Below are 22,894 nucleotides of genomic sequence, written 5' to 3' on the forward strand. Positions count from 1 at the left end.
AGCTCCTAAGAGACCTTATGCCAATAGGGAGAAACTATAAGCTAAATGACTTTGGAAGGTTTTGCCTTAGTTTCACTACGGATTTGTTCCCCACAAATGTCAACTATTTGAAGTTTGAATGCCTTGAATGCCCTTAATCTCACTCAACGACTTGACAATTTGCATGACCACTATTATGATGGAGTTTAGGGTTGACCTCTCCTAGTTAGAAGAAACAACATTTATTTTTCCCCCATTCCCTTGATCTGGTTGAAGATTATGAGGAAGTTCACACGGCAACATCCTCTATGGTTTGTTGAAGTAACTATGTTTTCTGCATTCCTTTCTCTTCTTGATATGTTCATTACTGTTTTTCACTATTTAAGAATTTAGAGTTATGTCCATAACATCTAATTCAATGGTCAAAGTCAATGCATTCTACAACGTAAAAATGAAGAACCGATATAAATGATATAAAAACTTGTTAGGGATGTAATATATCACATTAGGGATGAGATTTAAGAATTTGATGCAATGTAACTTATGCAAGAATATGTAAGAATATGACGAGATGTAAGAATTAGCTTTTAATTATTTAAAATGTAGGAATAAATCCAATGGATTTATAAATCTTTAAGATGCATGAGCTGTAATATACTCAACCAAACCAATTCTTGCATGAATTTCTCTCACAATCATAGTCTGTGGTCTCAATTGTTACATTTCTTAGTAAAGCTCTTGAACATTATGAGTTACTACTCACTTTCATATGTATTACACGATGTCACTTTTTCTTTATGGGTGTCCTAGTTCAAGGTAACTTCCAAAAACGATAATAAAATACATCATCTTTCTCTCACTCACTTATAAAGAGATTCGTGTTCAGAGCTTCAATCCAAGGTTTCACTAATGTTCTAGTATGTGATTCTTAACTCTGGTGTTTATCACTAAACTTAATTTTTAGAACATTCTAAGCGATTCCTTGGATTGAAGATACTGGATACGGAGTGGTATGGCTATTCATTTCTCAATGCACAAAGTTTTAGATTTTTTGTGACGTCCAAGTGAATGTGTTCCACGACACAACTATGTCCCCAACATTTTTGCAGCACAAATGTCTGTCCTAAGTTTTGGCATAATATGTCTACATCTTTAACGAGTTATGTACACTTCTCAACATGCGTAAATTGTCCCTGGTTAGTTCTTTATTAACAAATATTATCAAAGGATCAATGTACCAGATATTTCTTTGTTAATGTATAGTTGATTTATTTGGCTTTTGTTTAGCTAAATTTGGTCTTTCCAATTTAGAACATTTCTTATCTTTTGTGAGTCTAACACCTTTTTGCTAGGTTTTAGCCAAACTTCCTTTGTAAACTGTGCATGTTATTCACAACTTGTAAGGATATCAGCACAATTGAGTCTTAGCATATGCTATTCAACATAGCTAAATCAATGAGTAAGCTTTCTCACTCTCTGCCATTTTAGCCTCTTTAAATGTCACATTAATGTAGCTTTCTTTCTAATGCAAGTTAATATTTCAACATTTGTTTTATTGTGGCCTTCCTTTCTTGTACTAAAGAAGTGTTTTTTGGTCCACTGCTGTTTTTCTGTTGATTTGAGTTTGTTTATTGATCAACTTCTATTTTCCAAATTGTTGTGAGGATATATTTATCAAAACATGAGTTTTCACTCTTTTTGGGTCTTCATAGTTCATCTTACCCTCAATAGAGGTATAGACACGTAAGAGTGTAACACGCGTCACGTTTCACCAAGCTTCACCAAGCTTCTCCAAGCTTCACCAAGCTTCACTATGCTTCTCTATGCTTCACTATGCTTCACACTCCTCATCCTTTTGTTCTCACCTCTTCCCATATATATATATATATCTCCTTTCCACCCTCTCTTCTCTTTGTCTCTCTCAAAAACAAAAACGGTCGTTTTGTTTTGTTTTCCTCTTTACTATTATTATTATTATTTTTCTTTTCTTTCTTTACTCACTAAAAAACGTAACTTACATTTACCCTTTTAAAGAAATAAAGTAAGGGTAATAATTACTAAAGAAACAAAACTTTCGTTTTGTTTTATATTACTATCTAATAATAATAATAAATATTATTAAAAAAAAGAAAAGACAAAATAGTGACCGGATACATTAACAATCCCCCCCTCCGGTCACATAAGGAGAGAATTGCTTGTTTATCAATTTATCTCCATTCCGGCAAGCTTGGCACATAGCTCAAGCTTCTCCCTTGGAACCACCTTTGTTAGCATGTCAACAACGTTGTCATCAGTATGAACTTTATCTAGTTGCAACATTTGCTCCTCGATCGCCAATCGTAACCAATGATACCTTACATCGATGTGTTTTGTCCGTGAGTGATACATTGAGTTCTTGCTTAGGTCCATTGCACTTTGACTGTCACAAAAAACCACATAAGTTAATTGGCTCAAACCCAATTCTAAAAGAAACCTTTTCATCCAAAGCATTTCTTTGCCAGCCTCAGTTGCTGCAATGTATTCAGCTTCTGTAGTGGACAAGGCAACACACTTTTGCAATTTGGATTGCCATGATATAGCTCCCCCTGCAAAAGTAAATAAGAAACCGGATGTAGATTTCCTACCATCAAGATCTCTAGCCATGTCCGCATCTGTAAAGCCTTCAAGAATTGGTTTAGAACCTCCAAAACAAATGCACAACTTAGATGTACCTCTCAAATACCGTAAAATCCATTTTACGACATTCCAATGAGATTTACCAGGGTTAGAGAGATACCTACTCACTGTACCAACTACATGTGCAATATCTGGTCGTGTGCTAACCATAGCATACATTAAAGATCCAACCGCCGAGGCATAGGGAATCGATGACATCTCATCTCTTTCCTCCTCGGTAATTGGACAACATTTCCTACTCAATTTAAAGTGAGTGGCAAGAGGAGTACTTACTGGTTTCGAATATTGCATGTTGAACCTTTCGAGGATTCTTTCTATGTACGTTTCTTGTGAAAGCCACAATTTCTTTGATTCTCTATCACGAGTTATTTGCATACCTAAAATGTGCTTAGAAGGCCCTAAATCTTTCATGTCAAAAGTTTTAGATAACTCCACTTTTAACCTATTAATCATATTTAGGTCTTGCCCAACAATTAGCATATCATCAACATACAAAAGAAGTATAATAAAATTACCATCCTCAAATTGTTTAACATACACACAATGGTCTGCATTAGTTCTTTTATAACCTTGATTCACCATAAAAGAATCAAACTTTTTATACCATTGGCGCGGTGCTTGTTTTAGGCCATAGAGACTCTTTTTCAACCTACATACCAAATGTTCTTTCCCTTTCTCTTTAAAACCCTCCGGTTGTTCCATGTATATTTCCTCATCTAGGTCACCATGTAAAAAAGCAGTTTTCACATCTAATTGTTCAAGTTCAAGGTTTAAACTAGCTACCAAACCTAACACAACTCGTATCGAGCTTAATTTCACAATTGGTGAGAAAATTTCGTCAAAATCAATTCCTTTCTTTTGACCATATCCTTTTACCACCAAACGAGCTTTATATTTTATAAAGTTATCATCACCCCTTTTTAACTTAAACACCCATTTATTTTTCAAAGCTCTCCTACCCTTAGGAAGTTCAACTAGCTCAAATGTGTTGTTCTTTTTCAAAGAATTAATTTCTTCATGCATGGCCTCTACCCAACTATCTTTGTCTTTAAGAGTTTGCACATCATGAAAACTTTCCGGTTCACCTTCATTAGTGAGTAGAACATATTCAGAACTAGGATACCTCGTGGATGATCGTCATTCTCTTGTAGATCTCCTTAAAGGTTGATTTGCCACCTCTTGTAATGGAAGTTGCTCCCCCCGCTCAAGACCTGTCTCTGGCAAAACAACATCATTACTAGCATCACCTACAATCAACGGCTCACCAACATCCTCATGTTGCTCCTCTTGTTGTGAGGCACTCTCTTGTGTATCATCATCCATCATAGGAATTGGATCAATATCTACTAGGTCACCATCTAAAGAGGTACTTGACCTTTCCGCCTTGTCAATGTCCTCAACGGTTTGGTCTTCGATGAACACTACATCACGACTCCTAATGAGCTTCTTTCCCATAGGATTGTAACACCTATAACCACAATCATCTTGACCATATCCAATAAAAATGCATTGTTTAGATTTAGCATCTAACTTCGATCTTTCATCCTTGGGTATATGTACAAAACACTTACACCCAAACACACGTAAGTAATCATAAGATACATCTTTACCATACCACACTCTATTCGGTACATCACCTTGCAATGCGGTAGTAGGAGATAGATTAATGATATGTGCAACAATATTCAAAGCCTCACCCCAAAATGATTTAGGTAACCTTGCATCTGAGAGTAAGCACCTAACTCTTTCAACTAGGGTTCTATTCATTCTTTCGACCAAACCATTTAATTGGGGAGTCTTAGGAGGGGTTCTTTGATGTTTGCTAACTTGCTCTCGACAATACGCATCAAAAGATCCACAGTATTCGCCACCATTATCGCTACGAATACATTTCAGTTTCTTCCCTGTCTCTCTCTCAATAGAAACATGAAACTCTTTAAAAACATCAAAAACTTGATCTTTTGATTTCAACATTCGAACCCAAAGCTTCCTAGAATGATCATCAATGAAAATAACAAAATAAATTGATCCACCCATTGACCTTACCTTCAAGGGTCCACACACATCAGAATGCACTAGCTCGAGTATACCTTTTTGTCGAAGAGAAGAATGCTTAAAGGAAACCCTCTTAGCCTTCCCTGCCAAACAATGATCACATGTATCTAACTTCACATCTTTTAAACCTGGTAGGACGTTCTTTTTTGCTAGAAAGTCAAGTCCCTTTTCACTAATATGGGACAATCTCTTATGCCACAATTTTGAAACATCTTGATTTTCAACTGCATTGACAAAGTTAGTAGAGACAGAAGCTTGCAAAAGATATAAACCATTGTGACAACATTTATTTGCTTTCGCAATAATCAAAGAACCCTTACAAATTTTCCACTTACCATTTTGAGACGAATGGTTATAGCCCTCGTCGTCTAATGTACCTGTGGAGATTAGATCCAATCTAATATCGGGCACGTGTCGTACTTGATGTAGAATCAACTTGAATCCCGTGTTGGTTTTGCAAGCAAATGATTCCTGTGCCGACTACCTTTGCAAATCCATCATTCCCCATCTTCACAACACCATAGTCACCTGGAGTGTAAGATGAGAAAAAATCCCTTCTAGACGTAACATGGTGGGAGGTACCACTATCAAGAACCCAAGTGGTTTCATGCCTACTTATGTTAACTTCATTGTAACTTGTACATACAACAAGTAAATCATTAGAGGAAGCAACATTGTCTTCTCCCTTCTTCAAACAACTTCCCTCATTTCATGTTTCTTTGAAGATCCTATGTGTTCGCCCCGTCTCTTTTTCTTTTCCTCGACAAGGGCTTCATAATTTTGGCATATGGTCTCTACAAGGATTGTTTTCTCGTCCACAAGGTCATTCCACTCTGATATTTCTTGAACTCTTCATTCAGCTTTGCTAGCCTCGTCTGTTCGAAGTTTCCCTTTCCCAATATGTTCTAAAAATGATCGGCCAAACTTCTCCTTCTAATGGGCCTTGGCCTCTCATATCATGCCCCGCTCGAACTTTGGTTTACGTGGAATAATTGGATGTTTAATAAAAAGGGATGTAGCTAGCAAGTTCTTAGTTCGACATGATAAGCAAGTGATTATTATCGATTATCATACTAGTTAGGCAAACAAATACAAGAGAATCTGAACATGGAGTAGTATTGCACATGAATGTCAGAATGGATCATTCGATAACTATCATTCATAAAGGTATGTGCTTGCGAGTGTTTCAAGATGTTGCATACATTTCATGCCTTCATTGAAAGTATAGGTAATATCACCCATATGTACTCGGTCAATTCTCTAAACTTTAGCTGAATTTTTATATTCTTGGAAGCGGTCCTAGTCCCAATAATGTTGTAAACATGTAGACAATTTCTAATGTGTATGTATGTGAAAGTACATGTGTAAACATAAATGTTTGTGTATAACTATATATTTGTAACTTCTATATGTGTACAATTTAAACATGTAAATGTTTTTTAATATATTCATGTGCGTGCATTCTATATGTGTTTATGTAAAGGTTTATGTAAAGGCAACATTCTCATCCATAACTTTATTCAAATCCACAAATAACCTTGATTAATATAGGTTATAAAACAGGACAATTATTCTTAGTTGCAAACCCCTGTCTAGGTTCATTGGAGGAATATTCAAAAGTTTACAAGAAATATCAAAAGTAGGCCTTTCTATTTAAACCCACGTAGCCAGATATAATTTAGCTTAGTGGGAAGGATTTTTTTCCTTCACAATGAATTTTGCATAACCATGCAACTTGAGTACTCTCCTCACCTTCATAATATATGGTACGCTTAAGAAGGAACTTCTTAGCTATGTTTTGGTCGGTCAAACCTCCATTTTCCACCAACATGGATGCCAAGCACTTTTGCCACTCTTTGGAAGCATACTCTAGTTTACTTAGAAATATATCCTTTTTTGATTCAAAATGACTTTGTATCATAGGGTATTGTTTCGCTAGTTTGAGGTGGTGTGTCCAATCAAGAGGTACCATGTAGGAAATACCGAGTCTAGCGGCTATAGTCAAAACATGAAACATACCATTGATATATGGTAGAACTTTTTCTAGATACTCTGAATGAGACTCTGAAAAAGAGGTGAGGGAGATACCAGGTTGGTTTTTCACCGGGTGTGGCAATTTTTTATCCTCACAATATAGTTGGATTCTCACCATTTTTCCTCCCAAAAGTCGAGGCCACCGTGTCAAAAGTTCCTCAATGGTCGATGCACTAGAGCTAGTTGTAAGGAGGGCGACACGAGGGAGTTGCTTCTCAGCCTCATTCTCTAGAGCCATTTTCAATAGCTTACTTATAGATTTCTCAATGTTACTCATAACATCTTTCCTCATAATTTGAAGTTCTTTGTGCATTTCATCTACTGTCTTGGTCATTTGATCCACCTTATCATGTATCTTTAGGACCACTTCATAAGTGGCATCCAACTTATCTATAATTTCCTTTGCCATGAGCTTGCTACATCGCACCTCAATTGCTTGATTTTCTGATACTGGATCTTCTTGCACCAAGCTATTTTCAAGGCTAGTCATGGTCACATTTTGTTGACTTTCTTGTTCTCCAAATATTTTGACATCATTATTCTCCAATAATGGACTTTGTGCCTCTTGCTCAAGCCATGCTTTATATGACGCAAGAATTTCCTCATAATTTTCAAAACCAAGGAGATCAATGAAATCATTTGTTAGAGAACTGAGGAGTTCAGTCTGTTTCCAATCATAAGATCCTTGCTGGTTTTGCTCAAGCTTTTGTCTTAATTGTTCCTTCAAGTAAGTTATTTTCACGCATTGATCTTCTCTATCTTGTGCATTTGATAGATCCCAACAACAATCAGGCCGGATGACACTCTCGATCAACCTAACCCCTTGGACGCCCGCGGGTTGTGCACATATTGTAATCAAGTTGTTGACGATGCGCTTTTCCATAAAAGCTAAGGTACTTAGAGTGTCTTTTTCAGTGTTAATATTTTGAGCACGAACCAATACATCTATGACATAGTTTGATTTTGCTTGGCAGAACATGACGATGATCACGATTTTTGGAAAACGTATGATTATGAAATTTTTTCCGAGTGTGATGTGAGCATTGTCATGTTCCGATTGGAATGCATTACTAAATAACACTTGAATCCTGGGAAACAATCCTGGAGTAAGAAATGTGAGGTTTTCATTCTCACACTCTAACCTTCTACCCATATACACAAATGAATCCTTATCCTCAACTAAATTGTCGTCACGCTTTGCTCTTGGTGAAGTCCATTGGAGTTGTTCCACACCCACATCCTTGGACAATATGGCAGGAATGAAGATGAGTTCTCCATGGTTGGTGGGGACTTTGCAACATAGGTGCATGGGTTCCATCAATTGTACCAGTAATGAACCCTCCGCTTTAGATTTGGTAATTGATTCGAACTTCTCTTCGAGGAAATGTTTAGGGATGTATCCTTTCTCAAATACAATAGTACCCTTCCCTTTAGATTCTTTAGAGTGTGGGAAATGAATGAGGCTGCCCATGATCTCATTGCAAAACCAATTGGGATCAAGAATGATGTGTTGGATTCCGTTTATGTATATAACGTTACCGGATTCATTCAAGGACATGGCGATTGCATTTAATTTAGCTTTGTCACTGTTGGGATTGGAAAGTTGGGCAGCCATATGGCAGATTTCCTCAAACTTCTCCCATGTAATGATTCGTTCATTTTTATTCTTCAAATGCTTTGATAACTGTTTGCTTACCCCTGTGCAGATGTCGTACAACAGAATACCTTGGAGCATATCCTTGGCATTGCTGAAGATAAATTCTGCTGTACCTTTTACAGAGTCCTTGTTCCTGGCATCTACATGGAAAGGAGGGTGGAGGATGTCGATCACCCCTTCAAAATCTGATCGAAGTGAATCAATGCAATGTAAGAGAGCGCTAGTGACAAACTCCATTTGATCGGCTCGTGTGAATACCACGATCACCCTGAGAGCGATAATGGATTGACGGCTTTTGGAAGCGAGGAACCGAAGCCAGTACCTGAAGCTTGCTATGAAGTCAGTGTCTCTTTTCTCTGATCCTCTGTCGCTACTTTCGCTATCCATGGGGCTCCAAACGAACATGAACATGGATGGGAACTGATAAGAGCTGGTTCCTATGTCTGGGAACATGCAGTCGTGGAATGCGTGGAACTCTTGTTGGCCTGCCATGTCCCAGAGAGACACTCGAATTCCCTCTTTCTTGATGGCTTGCACCTCGATTCCTTGTGTTCGACCTCCAGTAAACAGGGCTCTCGCCCGATCTCTCTTTCGCCCGTAAATGGAACGCATGGAGGATACAAGGGTAGTCTTTCCTGCGCCAAACAAAATGCAGTGCAAGTGTGTTAGTGTGTGTTTATCTTCATCAATCTGGCTTGTCTGATTTTTCAGTATTTGAGAGAGTGTGGGCATGTTATGTTGCCTGCGAATGGATCTCCGCATATGAACAATCGGATGGATGTCGCAGGCACTCGCTTCAAATCAGATCCCAACATGAAATTGCGCTGGTTCCTCCACAGCTGCGCCTCGATGGCAGGGTCCATCCTAATACGAAGGCCTCGAATCGCAAAGAAAGGAAGTCCGGATCGTGAAAGTGCATCCACAACCACAGCAGTAGCAGATCGGGTTAATTCATCTGGGGAGACAGCTAAATGAAGGCTGTATAATTGAGGAGGAGATGAAGGGGTACCGCCAACGGTCTCCGCCTCCTCCTTCTTTGGCGGTGCTAGGTGATCCATGAAATCCATTAGCTCCTCCTCTGTCATTATACCGAATAGAGAGAGCTCTTTGAGCTTCGGCCAGTGGCGCACGAAACCAGTGTTCCTTCTCCAGTTCATGCACTTTGAATACATGTGCAGTCTGTGGAGGGAGGCTGCGAGGGGTGAATGTGAGGGATGAAGGTCCGCTAATTTCCCCACAAACTCAGCGGATATGTCCAGAGACGTGAGGTGGAGGGAGGTGAGGGAAGTGAAGTCACATAACTCCTCTATGCACTCATCCCCCATCCGCATCCACTGAAGGGAGAGATGTTTGAGGCGTTTGTTTTTCTTGAGAGCCCTCAGAAGACCATGAGGATCCTTGAATTCTGGTGCTTCGATGAGGAGGCTGCTGGGGGCGGCATCATGATCTGCAGCGAGAGAGAGAGCCTCCACCCAATCCCTCTCCTCCTCTTCGCTTAGATTCAGAAGGAGATGGAGAGATCGTCCGGAGAGATTGGCGGCAGCCGTGAGGATGGCCTTCCGTTCTTCTGCAATGGAGGTAGGATCTCCTAAATCCAGCATCATGTGTCTGCTGCCCCATTCCCAAGATCGTTTCTTCCTGACGTTAGAATCAGCATATGACCAATATGCTATTCTTTGATTATCCTCCTCCGGCGGCCTATGGATGAGGAAGAGATCCTCAACATTGGCGACATTATTTGACAGATCATGAGTAGAGGCTGAGGTTGAAGAATCAGAATCAGAATCAGCAGCTGCATGATGTTGTTGTTGAGAGGTTGAATTTGAAGGGAGGTTGAGTAGAGCTGCTCTCGATTTCTCTACCGCTTCTCTCACCTCCTCGGATGTCCACTTCGTGAGGATGAGGCTGTGAGGGGGTGGGAGGAGGTGAGGCTTCTCCATGGAAAGGAAGGAATGGAATGAAAGAAAATAATGGAATGTGAAGGAAAGTTGTGAATGATAAATGAATTTAATAAATGAACATGTTAGGTTTAGCCAAAGTTTACATTAACATAATCATCAAGCACGTTATGTTTACCGACAAACATGACAATGATTAAAACGATACAAAACTGAAAATTCCTTATTTGGGCCCCACGTAGTTCATGACAAAGATTTCTCATCGGCTTCGTCCACCTTTCATGTTTTGTAGACGGAGAGTAGTTCTAGATTTATTGTTAGCGTGTTTGATGAAAAACGCTATTCAAACTATAATTTGAATGTCAAACCACAAAACAATTTCACTATGAATGAGACAAGAACGATTTCATTGGTTTTAAATGACCATTTTTTTGTGCATTTTCATCTTCTCTCACATTGGATATTTAGGCAATACCATAAAGTCAAAACACTTGGGCACGTCTTTCGCTTTTACAATGCAATGCCGTGTTTCCTTTTCCTTTCCATTACTTTTTTATTGGCCTCTAACGAAATATGGCCAATTTTTAACAAATAGAATGAAAATAATTATATCCAAGGTCAATAATTCAAAAGATTGACAAACAATCCAACAATAATGGGGAACAATAGAATTTTTATAATGTTCAGTTTTTTATTATACAAGTGTTTCCTTTATGTAATGAAGCATTATGAGACTATTGTTTATAGCCTCTTCCTCTTTCTCCTTCTCCTTCTTCAGCTACTACTGGTTGATTGATGGTGGCACGATAAATTCTAGGATTAAATATGTGGCAATGGAATAGGGTTAGGCGAGGGGAGGGGGTAATTGGGCGATGGAGATGTAGATGCAGGGGATGGGGAAAGATTGGAACTCTAGTCAAATAAGTATATGTAACTCTAAATTTATAATCACAATTTTTGTGGTATAGCCAGATATGTGTTTGTAACCCTAAATTTATTTCCTTTGCATATTGGCACCATAATATAGCCTGCCACTGACAAACACTGCGATCCAACCAGATCCGGATTGGGTTATCAGTTCCTCAAACCTCCAAACAACACTATGTTACTACTTTACATTACAAATTGTAGGTTATGAACATATACCCTTACAAGTCTCCATTTAACATCCCTAGCAATCAGTGTAGTTCTATTTGGCCTTTCATCCAAGAAACACATAAGAACCATTTTCAATATGAGGGACTACAGGAGAGGAATGTACAATATCCAAATTTATGTTGGAAATTTAGAAAACCCACCATGTGATGCGTCATACAAGCCTAATAACATATCCAGTGTATTGTGTCAAAAAAATCACTACACGCAGAACACAAAGCTAACATAATGCTTCTAAAGGATGCAACATAATTTCTTTCACAATGCGCAAATCAAGCACATTACTTGTAAAAAGTAACGTGCGGAAGCAAGTATGAAGACCGAACAGAAGGAAGAAAACTCAGGTTTAATGGAGAGCTTGAGCTTACGCAGTATACGCGGGAGAGACAGAGAGAGTGAGAGAGAGAAAACACAAGAACTATATTTCAACAAAACGATCTCGATTCACTACTCTATACATATGTGTGTTCCATGAACACTTTTATACAAGTCCTCGAAGGACTGACCGAAGTACTGACCGTACTTCAATGCTCTTTAAGAGCTCCTACACTAACTCCCAAATATATTCCTCACGGAATATCTTTCCTAACGGCCTCCCGGTTTACGCACTCGGCCTAACCGATCGGTCCCAACCGATCTGGTCCTCGGCTTCTTCAGCCGATCCAGCCGATGTTGAGCTTGTCTCTCAACACTCCCCCTCAAGCTCAACTTGAGGCTCTTCGGGATCCTGGGGCTCACAGCTCCGGTTCCTCTTGGCTTCACACCTCGCTCGCGCTCCTCGACCTGTTCGACTCCGCGTGCTTCGACCCTTTCGGTCGGCTTGTCTGCTCATGCGGCCCTTATCAGCTCTTCTGCTGTTGCGGTGTTGACGCTTCTCCTGCTGCCTTTTCTTCTGCTTGGGCCTCGGTTGATTCAGCATATCGGAATCAAACATCCGAACCGACTCGGCTACCTCCGATCGGTTTTCGCTCCCGTCCGAGTTGGCTGTCTCCAACTCGTCTTCGGTCTTCTCGCCCTTGGTGGCATCATCTTCCCCATGCGTGGTTGGCTTCGGCTCTCTCCTTCGGCTGCTCCCCTTCTGTCCGCTTTCGGACTTTTCCGCGGGTCCGAAGTCGAACTCGACAACCGAGTCAACAACCGAGTCAACCGACTCGGTGTCGCGGCCTCCGCTCCTTTCCTGCTGCTTTGCTTAGTCGTTCGGGACTGTTCTCCCCCTCAAGTTTGGCACGTCGAGGTGACGCAATCCGAGCACACCAGAGAATTGCCGCAACTTGTCTAGACCAAGGGGCTTAGTGAAGATGTCGGCAGTCTGCCGATCTGTCGGAACGTACTGAAGTTCGACGTCACCGGAAAGGACACGTTCACGGACGAAATGGTAGTGCACCTCAATGTGCTTGGTCTGTGCGTGGAAAACGGGGTTTTTCGCGAGCTGGATGCTGCTGAGGTTGTCGCAGTAGATCGTCGTCGGATTTGACACCTCCTCTTGCAGGTCCTTAAGTAGCCACTTCAACCATATGGCTTCGCATGTCGCGACAGCCGCTCCTCGGTACTCAACTTCGGTGCTCGACAGTGCAACTCTCGGCTGCTTCTTACTGCTCCACGCAATCGCGGCACTCCCGAGGGAGAACACGTATCCGGACGTGGATCAGCGATCGGCGGCGTTGCCAGCCCAGTCAGCATCGGTGTAGCCGACTAACTGCGCGGCTGCACCGGTCCGATATAGCAGTCCCCGGTCGTTAGTGCCGTTGACATACCGAAGTATGCGTTGCACACACTGAAGGTGGTCCTCAGTAGGTTGCGCCATGAACTGACTGATCACTCCGACCGGATAACTGAGGTCGCGTCGGGTGATGGTCAAGTATATGAGGCTTCCGACAATTTGTCGGAACCTCGTCGGGTCGCGTACCGTTCCCGTATCGGGACGAAGCTTGACGGTTCTGTCCAAAGGAGTCGAGACTGACTTACAGTCGGCCATCCCGAATTTGAAGAGCATACTCAGCACGTAGTGACGTTGGCTGATCAATATGCCTTCGGGGGTACGGATCACTTCGATCCCGAGGAAGTAATGAAGGTCCCCCAGATCCTTCATGTCGAATGATGCCGCAAGTTGGAGCTTCATGCGGTCGATTTCACGTAGGTCGGCGCCGGTGATGACCAAGTCATCGACATATAGTAAAATACTAACCGGTCCGAGTCGACCTACGGATGAACAAGGAAGAGTCCGATTTTGACGTGACGAAGCCCATCCGACGCAGTTGTTGCGTGATCTTCGCGTTCCAGGCACGCGGGGCTTGCTTTAGTCCATAAAGGGACTTCTTCAGTCGGCATACTACCGAGGAGTTCGTTCCAGAGTGAAATTTGGGGGGCTGTACCATGTACACCTGTTCCTCAAGGTCACCTTGCAGGAACACATTCTTTACATCCATCTGATGTAAGTGCCACCCCTTCACCGCAGCTACTACGAGCAAAACACGGACGGTCGTCATTTTCGCGACCGGCGCAAACGTCTCATCGTAGTCGATGCCGTGTTTCTGCGCGTAGCCCTTTGCCACTAGCCGAGCCTTGTACCGGTTGACCGAGCCATCGGTGTTGTACTTGACCTTGTACACCCACCTACACCCGATCGGTTTTACCCCTCTTGGTGCGTCAACCAGATCCCAGGTCTCGTTCTCTGCCAATGCGTGCATCTCTTCCTCCATCGCGGCACGCCAATTCGCGTCTTTAGCCACTTCTGCGTAGCTCTCCGGCTCACGCACTTTCGCTACATGGGTCATGTATGCATAATGATGCGCCATGTACTCGTTGTATCCGAACCGCAAAACAGGATTCTTCTGATCGGCGTAATCTCACATTAGCCGATGTCGAGGCCTTCTCGGTCGACGCGGTCTTCACCTTTAAAGACCCGTCACCGGTTCCCTCGGAGTCGGACTCGCGTCAGTCTGACTCGTTCCTATCCGTGCCAGAATCCGACACCTCCTTCTTCCCTTTCTCTTTGCGCGTAAGCCGTCTCCTCGGCTTCCTGCGCGGGGAATGCGCGGCCGAGTCTCCACTACTCGCCGACTCTTCATCGGACTGGTCGTACCGACTCAGTCGTCCAATCGGTCCACTTAAATGGAGTGAAATCGGACTCTCTTCGTGGGTCTCGATTTCGGGCTCATCCGGAGGCATCTCGGCCTCGCTGACCTCATCGTCAGAGCTCGGATTGGAGTCGGGGTTCGGAGTCGGGGGCTGGTACCAGGACGCGGACTTGTCAAACACAACGTTGCGGCTAACACGCGCTTGTTTGGTGCGAGGGTTATAGCACTTATAACCCTTCTGCTCGTCCGAGTAACCGACCAAGATGCATTTCTCGGCCTTTGCGTCCAGCTTCCTCCTTTTCTCCTTCGGTACATGCACATACGCAATGCTACCGAACACCCTCAAGTGTCGCAAGTTCGGCTTCGTTCCGAAATACAGCTCGTGCGCCAACACTTTGTCTCCGATCCGGTTCTGGATGTATACCGCGGTCCTTACCGCCTCGGCCCAGTAGAACTTGGGCAAGCTCGTCTCCTCCAACATTGCCCGTGCCGCTTCCACAACTGACCGATTCTTCCTCTCGGCCACGCCGTTCTGCTCTGGCGTGTATCTATAACTGAATTCGTGCCGAATTCCCATTTGTTGTAGATAACCGTTGAATTGACCAGAAAAGTACTCTTTCCCGCCATCCGACCGCAGACACTTGATCTTTCGTCCCGTTTCCGTTTCCACGAACCCTTTGAGGTCCCGGAAACAGTCGAAGACTTCGCTCTTCCTCTCAATGAGGTAGATCCACGTGTGCCGCGTGTGGTCGTCGATGAAGGAGACGAAATTCGGCTCCCGCCAAGATTAACGTTTTGTGTCGGCCCCCATACATCGGAGTGTATAAGGTCGAGCTTATTCCGGCTCCGATTTTGCTCGTTGGGGAAAGGAAGTCGGTGTTACTTCCCGAGCTGGCAAGCTTCACAAATTTGTGCCTTTCGGCCACTAAATTTGGGCAATCCGAACACTACCTGTTTCGATTGCAGATCTTGAAGCCGCTGGTAGTTGACGTGGCCTATCCGCTTGTGCCACAAGTCGATGTCCGACTCGGTTTTTCTTCCTTTCGCGAACATTGCGGTCCCGTCTCTGCGCCCTTGCGCAATCACACGGCCTTCTTCCTCAATGAAGCACCCGAGGTGTGTAAACCGAACCTCCATCCCTTGGTCGACGATCTGTCCGACCGAGACCAAGTTCTTCGTGATTGTCGGAACGTGGAACACGTTCATGAGTTTCCCTTTTTGCCCGACATGGCTAAGGGGAACTTCTCCGACATTCGCGATCGGATGCGGAGTGTCGTCTCTAGTTGCGACTACTCCAGGTTGTATCGGTTTTTCAAGGTACGAGAACCACTCCTTATGGCTCGTCATGTGGTTTGACGCGCCGGAGTCTACGTACCACACCTCGTCCGATCTCGGGGTGATCCGTTTCATTGACTTTGCTTCATGTCTCGTCACGAAGGCAGACCCTTCTCTGGCTCTCTCGGAGTCTTCGGCGTAGTGTGATCGTTGCCGATTTCCCTTGTCGGTATGTCCGGAGCCGTTTCCGGAACTGGTTCTCTCCAAATCGGCACGCTTCTTCCAGCACTCACTTTCCCTGTACCAGCACTCCGTGATGGCCTTCCCTTGCCGGTTCTCATCGCTTCAACTCCCCATGTTTCCGGAGGGTCCGGAGTTGTTGTCGGCATCACTTTGGTGCCTTCTTCCTTGATCTCGTCGGCCGCCTCCATTGCGCGCCGACTCGCCTCGTCCTCCACGTCCACGGGGCGTATCTCCCTCCGTGTACAACATTTTGCTGTCGGTGTGCGTGCTTGTAGACGCACCCGCGTGGTTCTCCTCTACCAGGAGCATTGACTGTAAGTCGAAAAAGGACGGCGTATTCTCCTGGGTACACACAACCGTCTGGAACGCTCCGAACTTCGACGCCAAACCTCCGAGACAGATCTGGACCATCTCGCTCTCCTCGATGTTCACCTCTATGGAGGCGAGGGAGTCGCAGATATCCTTGATCTTCGAGGTATAGTCCGCCACCGACAAGTCGCGTTGTGGTAGGTTGCTCAACTCCTGTCGGAGCTGAAGCTTCCTTGCTGTGGTGCTCGCGGCGAAGATCTTCTTCAGATTTTCCCACGCACCCTTCGGCGTCTTTGCATCCCAAACATAGCTCAATAGTTGTTCGCCCACACATGACGTGAAGCAGTATAAAACCCTGCTCGCCGATTGCTCCCATGACGGGAAGTCTCTGTGTGTTGATTCGGGTGCCGCGTCATTAGCTCCTTCGACATAACTCCAGTAGCCGTGGCCGAGTAGGTACTGGTGCATCTTGTAAGACCAAGATGCGTAGTTGGTTCTGTCGAGCTTCTCTGTTGGAAGCGAGCTTGCCATGCCTCTATCCATCGTTCTTCTTGTTCTTCTTCATCAAGCTGTGTCGGCTGCAAAGAGGTTCACAACCCTCGCGCTCTGATACCATGTAAAAAGTAACGTGCGGAAGCAAGTATGAAGTTCGAACAGAAGGAAGAAAACTCAGGTTTAATGGAGAGCTTGAGCTTACGCAGTATACGCGGGAGAGACAGAGAGAGTGAGAGAGAGAAAACACAAGTACTATATTTCAACAAAACGATCTCGATTCACTACTCTATACATATGTGTGTTCCATGAACACTTTTATACAAGTCCTCGAAGGACTGACCGAAGTACTGACCATACTTCAATGCTCTTTAAGAGCTCCTACACTAACTCCCAAATATATTCCTCACGGAATATCTTTCCTAACGGCCTCCTGGTTTACGCACTCGGCCTAACCGATCGGTCCCAACCGATCCGGTCCTCGGCTTCTTCAGCCGATCCGGCCGATGTTGAGCTTGTCTCTCAACATTACTTACAAACAAGGAATAGAAAACTTTACACATTTGTGATTGTTTTGAGAATACAAAATTAAGCTTAATTGTTATATATTATATAATAAGACAAATATTCTCCAAAAGCCCAAATAGGTTTGATCAACAAATGGATGAATGTTTGGAATACAATTTCAAAAGCAACATTCATGAACCAAGGAGATAATGTTTCTACTAATTTAGTTTAACTTCATCAGAAGGGTCGTCGTTCTTCATAGTGTTTCTTGCATAACCACGCAACTTGAGTACCATTGTCTATTAAGGCATGCCTAAGACAGAACTTCTCGGCTATGTTTTGGTTTGTCACACTTCCATTCTCTTCTAATATGAATGCCAAGCATGTTTTCCATTCTTTGAAATACTCTGATGTACTTGGACATACATGAAAGGCTTTTGATGAGATAGATCTATCAAATTTGGATTGAATAATACTTGAGATCATAGGGTCCTCTTTCGCTAGTTTGAGGTGGGGACTCCAATAAGGTATGCAAGACCTTGTGACTGGCGCCACGGAGTTAATACCGAGTCTAATAGCTAAAGTCAAAATAGAAAAGAAAAATTTAATATATGGAAGAACTTTTTGTAAACTCTCTAAACGAGACTTTGACCAAGACATGAGGGTGATTCCTTGTTGGTTTTCCACTGGGTGTGGTAATGTTGGATGCTCACAATACAAATGGATTTGCATGGGTAATGCTCCAAGCAATGAGGTTACCAAACTTGCCACATTCTTGTCATGACCATTAGTTGTAATGATGGCAACACGTGGGAGTTGCATATCAGTCTTGTTCTCCATAGCCAACTTTAATAGCTTACAAATAGATTTCTCAACCTTGATCATGACATCTTTTCTCAAAAATTGAATTTCACGATGTATTGCATCCATCTTCTCTAAGAGCTCTTTATGATTGGCATCTATTACATGATATAAACTTGAGATTGCCTTTGCCATGACCTTGATAGATCACACCTCAACATTAGTTGCCGCCTCCAATGTTTGATCTTCTAGATGTTGCAACAAGCTATTTTCCAAGCTTTTAGTGGTCATATTTCATTGGTATTGTCGTTCCATAGTTACATTGACTTCATCACTCTCAAAGCACAATAATGGATTTTTTGCCTCTTGCTCGAGCCATACTTTACATGATGTGAGAACTTCCTCATAATTCTCGAAACCGAGAAGATCAATGAAATCATTTTTCATATAGCCATACATTTGCTTACGAGTCCGTTTCCAATCATAAGATTCTCGCTCGCCTCGTTCAAGTTTATGTCTGAGTTGTTCCTTCAAATAAGTTATTTCCACACATTGATCTTCTCTATCTTGCGTGCTTGATGGATCATGTAAGCAGTCGGGCCGGATGAAGCTCTCAATTAGTTTAACCCCTTGGCTTCCAGTAGGTTGTGCACATATTGTAATCAAGGTGTTAATAATATGTTTTTCCACATAAGCTAAGGTCGTTGGTGTATGACGTTGTTGGCTATTAGTTGGATGATCAACCTGAATGAGCACATCTATCACATGCTCCGATTTTACTTTGCAGAACACAATGATGATCTCCCTATCAGGAAAACAAATGTATATGAAATCTTTGCCCAATGTGATCTCAGAATTATTGTCTTCAACTAATTTGAAGGCATCGCTAAATAACACTTGAATCCTCGGAAACAATTCTGGTGTAAGAAAGGTTAGGTTTTGATCTTCACATTGTAGCCTTTTACCCATGTGTTGAAAAATATCATTGTAATCATCATCCACATTATCTGTGCACGTTGATGATATCCATTGGAGTTGCTCTATACCTGATTCATCTGTCAATAAGGTTGGGATAAAGATACGATCCACGCTGCTATTGGAGATACCATGATTAGTGGCAACTTTGCAACATAGGTGCATTGCTTGCATCAAGTCTACTAGAAATGAGCCCTTACCTTTAGATCCAGTAATCGATTCCAAGCGCCTCTCTATGAAATCTCGAGAGGGGAATCCACTATAAAAAACAATGGTATCCTTTGATGCTTTAGGCTTTGAGAAACCAATGAGGCTTCCCATTATCTCCTTGCAAAACCAATTGGGATCAAGAACAATGTGATCAACTCTGTTTATGTATATAATGTTACCGCACTCATTCAAGGATAGGGTAATAGCCTTCAATTTAGCTTCACTGTATAAATGGAATGGATAGCATATCTCTTTCAACTTGTTCCATGTAATAATTCGTTCATTTCTGTTTTTCAAATGATTGGAGAGATGTTCACCTACTTGTGTGCAAATACTGTACAACTGAACACCTTGGAGCATGTCTTTAGCAATGTCGAAGATACACCCTACCACAAATTTGACAGAATCCTGCTTTCTTGCATCCACATCGAACACAGGATTGACAATGTCAATGACCCCTTTAAATTCTGATCGAAGGGAATCAATGGAACGTGAGAGGGAGCTGGACACAAACTCCATTTGATCTGCTCGTGTGAACAACACGATCACTCTGAGAGCGACACTAAATAGTTGGAGCTGGTTAGCTTAAAAATACCACCGAATGAATCTTTCATTTTCCTTAAATGCTTTGATACTAGATTGATACGCGAAATGGGAACTTGGCCACAATGAAGTCAAATGCGGAATAGGGAACACATGTAAAAATAGAGAGAAACAGAAATGGAAGTGGACAACCTATTACGTGGAAAACCCCAAAATGGGTAAAAACCATGGGAGTCCACAGGCACCAAACAAATCACTATGAGAGAAATATATACAACGAACGAACGAACGAACGAACTCACAAGCATTGACCTGAGCTCGTAAAGTTCACCGACAGGCGATTACAATAGGGAAGCTCTCGCTACCTCTTTCTCTTTCTCTCTTTCTCTCTCTCTCTGGCTATGGCAGCTCTGCTATAGACGCAACAACCTCGCACAAGCTGTACACAGTTGCAGAGACACCTCAAACACAGCGATCAACAAGAAAACTACGACTGCTCTCTATTCGCTCTCATGTAAGGTTTGCCGTAGTTATCTCTTTACTTAGATAACTTTCGGGCCATTTACATAACTAGCCTAAGTAGGCTTGACTCAAGAAAACTATTTACATCTTCCTTTGTCCTAAATTTGGCCCATGCGAAAGGGACCTAATTCTTAGACGAATTCTAGAGAGTCAACGTCAATGCATTCTAATGGGCAAAAATGATGAACCCATATAAAACCTTCTTAGGGATGTTTTCACTATTGAAGAATTTAGAGATACGTCCATAGAATCTAATTCGAGGGTCAACGTCAATGCATTCTACAAAGTGAAAATGATGAACCCATATAAAAACTTATTAGGGATGTTTTTCACTATTTAAGAATTTAGAGTTACATCCATAGAATCTAATGAAAGGGTCAAAGTCAATGCATTCTACAAAGTAAAAATGATGAACCGATATAAATGATATAAAAATGTGTTAGGGATGAGATGTAACAATGTAATGCAATCTAACCTATGCAAGAATTTGATGACATGTAAAAATTAGCTTTTAATAGTTTAAACTATAGGAATAAATCCAATGGATTTATAAATCTTTAAGATGCAGGGGCCCTAACATACTCAACCAAACCAATCCTTGCATGAATTTCTCTCACAAGCATAGTCTACAGTCTCAATCGTGACATTTCTTAGTAAAGCTCTTAAAGCTTAAAAGTTACTACTCACTTTCATATGTATTACATGATGTCACTTTTTTTTATGGGTATCCTAGTTCAACTCAACCTCCAAAAATGATAATAGAATCTATCTTTCTCTCACTCACTGATAAAGAGATTTGTATTGAGAACTGCAATCCAAGGTTTCAATAATGTTGTAGTATGTGATTCATAACTATTTGAAGTGTTTTTTTCTCATTTGATGTGCTTTTGTACATCGTTTCACTCATTCAATGGTAGATTAAGCCAAATTATGGCTAAAACAAAGTTTTTTCTTAATATAGTTAAGGGAGGAGAGGCAGAATTTTCCTTATGTCTAATACCCTATTTTTGGTAACTAAAGAGTACTTGTCAACCATTCTTGCAAGTTACAACTTCGCTTGAGAGGAAGTTGCACACTTGATGCAACATACCTAGAAGAGACACATTTAATAAGAAAAAGACATTGTATACTTAATTCAAGTACACAATTAACCTTGATTCATATCGGTTATAAAACAAGACAATTATTTCCAGTTGCAAAATCCCATCTAAATTCAAAAAGTGAATATTCAAATGTTTATTATAAATATGGACAGTAGGCCTTTCTATTTAAACCCACATAGCAAATATATAATTTAACTTAGAGAGAAGAACCTTTTTCCTTCACAATGCATCTTGCATAACCATGCAACTTGAGTACTCCTGCCACCTTCATCATAGATGGTGAGATGGAACTTCTTAGCTATGTTTTGGTTTGTTAAACCTCCATTTTCTCTTAATATAGATGCCAAGCACTTTTCTCACTGTTTGGAAGCACACTCTAGTGTACTTAGAAATATATCCTTTTTTTTATTCAAAACTATTTTGTATCATAGGATATTGTTTCACTAGTTTGAGGTGGGTTGTCCAATCAGGAATCTAGGAGCTTCCAAGAGGTACCATAGATGAAATACCGAGTGGAGGAGCTATTGTCAACACATGAAACAAACCATTGATATATGGAAGAGCTTTGTCTAGATACTTTGAATGAGACTCTGACAAAGAGGTGAGTGTGATACCAAGTTGGTTTTCCACTGGGTGTGGCAATTGTTTATCCTCACAATATAACTGGATTCTTAGAATTTTTCCTCCCAAAATTTGAGGCACCCATCTCAAAAGTTCCTCAAAGGTTGACTTGGGAAACTTAGTCAGAAGGAGGGCGACACGAGGGAGATGCTTTTCGGCCTGATTCTCCACAACAATTTTCAATAGCTTACTTATAGAGGTTTCAACCTTGCCCATAACATCATTCCTCATATATTGAAGTTCTTGATGCATTTTATCCAGCTCCTTCATCATTTGATCCATCTTATCATGTAACTTGAGGACTTCATTGCAAGTGGCATCCATTTTATGATGTAAACTTAAAAGTAACCTTACCATAACCTTACTAGATTGTACCTCCCTTGTCTCTTCTAAAGTTAATTGATCTTCTTGCATGAGGCCATTTTCCAAGTTAGTCATAATGATCACATTTTCATGACTTCGATATTTCCTAGATTCATTGACAATTTCATCATTCTCCAATAATGCATCCCTCAACTCCACCTCAAAACATTCCTTATATGATTTGAGGACCTCCCCATAATATTCTGGCCTGAGGAGATCAATTAAATCGTTTGATAAAGGATAGGACATATGCCTAGTATGTTTCCAATCATACAATTCTTTCTCGCCTCGCTCAAGCTTTTTTCTTAATTGTCTCTTCAAATAAGTTACTTTCATGCATTGATCTTCTCTACCTTGCACCATTGATGGATAGAGTAAATAGTCAGGACGGATGACACT

At 41.8% G+C, this 22,894-nt stretch overlaps 3 protein-coding genes across 3 annotated transcripts in view; all 3 read right to left on the reverse strand.

Annotated features, from left to right (window-relative positions):
* The window catches only part of LOC147865930 (protein TORNADO 1-like), a 73,404-nt gene that overhangs the window by 7,795 nt on the left and 42,715 nt on the right, over positions 1-22,894 (reverse strand). The window lies entirely within an intron of this gene.
* LOC147865931 (protein TORNADO 1-like) lies at positions 6,226-10,341 on the reverse strand. The gene is made up of 2 exons (XM_087316271.1): positions 9,144-10,341; positions 6,226-9,036 (listed from the first exon to the last, which is right to left on the reverse strand). Exons 1-2 carry the CDS (start codon positions 10,339-10,341, stop codon positions 6,389-6,391), a joined length of 3,846 nt encoding a protein of 1,281 aa, XP_087172397.1. The 3' UTR covers positions 6,226-6,388.
* On the reverse strand, positions 6,536-22,891 carry LOC147865932 (uncharacterized). The gene is made up of 2 exons (XM_087316272.1): positions 21,965-22,891; positions 6,536-6,655 (listed from the first exon to the last, which is right to left on the reverse strand). Exon 1 carries the CDS (start codon positions 22,856-22,858, stop codon positions 21,986-21,988), a length of 873 nt encoding a protein of 290 aa, XP_087172398.1. The 5' UTR covers positions 22,859-22,891; the 3' UTR covers positions 6,536-6,655; positions 21,965-21,985.

The sequence above is a fragment of the Azolla caroliniana genome, unplaced genomic scaffold (assembly GCF_043228905.1).
Source record: "Azolla caroliniana isolate FFs.n. ecotype wild unplaced genomic scaffold, voAzoCaro1.0.p SCAF_3, whole genome shotgun sequence".
NCBI classification, from domain to species: domain Eukaryota; kingdom Viridiplantae; phylum Streptophyta; class Polypodiopsida; order Salviniales; family Salviniaceae; genus Azolla; species Azolla caroliniana.